The sequence below is a fragment of the Pundamilia nyererei genome, unplaced genomic scaffold (assembly GCF_000239375.1).
Source record: "Pundamilia nyererei isolate P.nyererei 1_Seehausen unplaced genomic scaffold, PunNye1.0 scaffold00010, whole genome shotgun sequence".
NCBI classification, from domain to species: domain Eukaryota; kingdom Metazoa; phylum Chordata; class Actinopteri; order Cichliformes; family Cichlidae; genus Pundamilia; species Pundamilia nyererei.
This window is the reverse complement of record NW_005187411.1, coordinates 5,948,296-5,950,255: the sequence shown is the minus strand read 5'-3', so window position 1 is coordinate 5,950,255 and position 1,960 is coordinate 5,948,296. Positions and strand designations below refer to the sequence as shown.

At 39.7% G+C, this 1,960-nt stretch overlaps 1 protein-coding gene across 1 annotated transcript in view; it reads left to right on the top strand.

Moving 5' to 3' along the window:
- The window catches only part of tdrd9 (tudor domain containing 9), a 36,878-nt gene that overhangs the window by 22,607 nt on the left and 12,311 nt on the right, over positions 1-1,960 (top strand). The window contains exons 15-18 of the mRNA XM_013908400.1: positions 55-217; positions 347-410; positions 822-885; positions 978-1,022. Coding sequence (XP_013763854.1) covers positions 55-217; positions 347-410; positions 822-885; positions 978-1,022 — 336 coding nt within the window. The remainder of the gene's footprint in view (positions 1-54; positions 218-346; positions 411-821; positions 886-977; positions 1,023-1,960) is intronic.

The window sequence follows — 1,960 nt, the reverse complement described above, 5'->3', positions numbered from 1 at the left end:
AGTTTAGAAGTTCATTAGTTGTGTGCATAGAGTATGCTGTCTGTCACACTGCAGATGGGTGCGCTGTCTGTGAAAAGTGAAAGCAGAGGTCAAAATGAAGATGGTGAGCTGACATTCCTGGGCCGAGTGCTGGCTCACTTGCCTTTAGACCTGTACCTGGGGAAGATGATTGTCCTGGGCCACGTCTTTGGTTGCCTGGATGAGTGCCTCATCATTGGTTAGTCTATCATGGTACTTGGTGGTATCTGTTGTTTACAGCATGTTTTCTAGAGACATAGCTTTACAGCCTAAATGTGTAACATGTTTTTCGGGAATACTTTTGCACAACATACTCTCTCATTCTCAGCTGCCTCTCACTCTCTGAAGAGCTTCTTTGCGATACCATCCATGCAGCAGATTGCTGGCCATAGGTGAGTCTGATCCAGCAGGTGCACTGATTTACAGACTCATGATGTCACATTAGATTTTGTGTACCAACACTGTGGCTGCATTTCATGCATTACATAGTAAAGTAACTTGATTTAAACTAGAGCTTTTGACGCACCTTTACATGTTTAGTGCAGCGTAATATCTGATGCATTCAGAAAAATGCTCACATTCCAGCAAAAATGAAAAAGTATGAAAAAATAATGTCACATCACTCCACTGTTCACCTCCAGTTTGGGATTTTTTAGTTTAGATCGTCAGTAATTTTTCTTCCAGTGTATACTTATATTGGTCACGTGTCTAATTGTAACATGTTTACATTAGAATCAGGTCAAAAGCAGATATGGGTTGTGTGTTTTGTAATTATTATTTTTTTGTATCATGTGTAACTCCAGGAGCAAGCTGGCTTTTACCCGTGGCACACCAAGTGATTCCATAGCTTTCCTAAATGCCTTCAAGGTAAAGAATTTTTTACATATCTCCAGCAGGTTTTGATTTTGAGTGGATTTTCATGTGTGGTTGCTCTATTCTCTCTCGTTTCTTTATATTAGGCATGGCACTCAGCCAAGAAGAAAGGACAGCTGAGGCACCCAAAGGTATACTATGAACTAAATTACTCTAACCTTCAGCGATGTGAGCCACCCTACCAGGATAATGACCCCAAGCACACCAGAAAGCTTTGTACAAACTACTTACCAATGAAAGACGATCAATAAGTGCTGATTGTCACTCACTTTAACTCACAGTCAGACCTGCTCGAGACGTTTTCTGACATCATAAAGCCTCTTAGGAGGCAAACTATACCAAGAGATTCTGAAAGAATAGAAGTAGTGTAATTGTTTCAGCAATTCACTTTTTCACTCAGACAACTAAAAGGGTATTATTAGAGCTAATGGAGATATTACTACAGTATTTGAAACAAAGAAAATGTACAACTATCTTCCTTCCTGGTTTCAGGATTTTGGATCCTGTGGCAAGTGATTTTCCAAAGCTAATTCTCTATAAAATATAGACAATAATAGGTGCTGGTGCCATTGCTGTTATCAGTTTTTAAGGCAACAAATCAGATTAAATGGGTAGCCAAAAAATGGAGGAGCAGCTTCTTCTGACCATGTCTCTCCAACCTGACTATCCATGTCAGCGTCACAGGGATTAAAGTCTAGGAATAAGAAATAGGGAATAAATAGGAAAGGGGCAAGGATAGTCTATCATACAACACTGGTCAGATTGGTGATATGTTGTCTAGATGATGTTGCCATAGAAACAAAACCCACGCACTATGTGGGAGGGCTTTTTATGAACCATCCCCATCAACCTGCCAGCACTTTGTGTGTTCGTACAGCAATTGTCTCTAGTAAAAAAGTTATTCACCTGGTGACTTTTGAGGTCTATTTTTTGGATCATTATCTTGCTGTAGAACCATCTTCTTTACAGTTTAACTTCTAGCTGACTCTGTGAAGTTGTCACTCAAAACAAGATTTATCCTGTGTTTTTGCAATATATTCTGTGCCCTGTTTTTCATGTCAAAGACCTC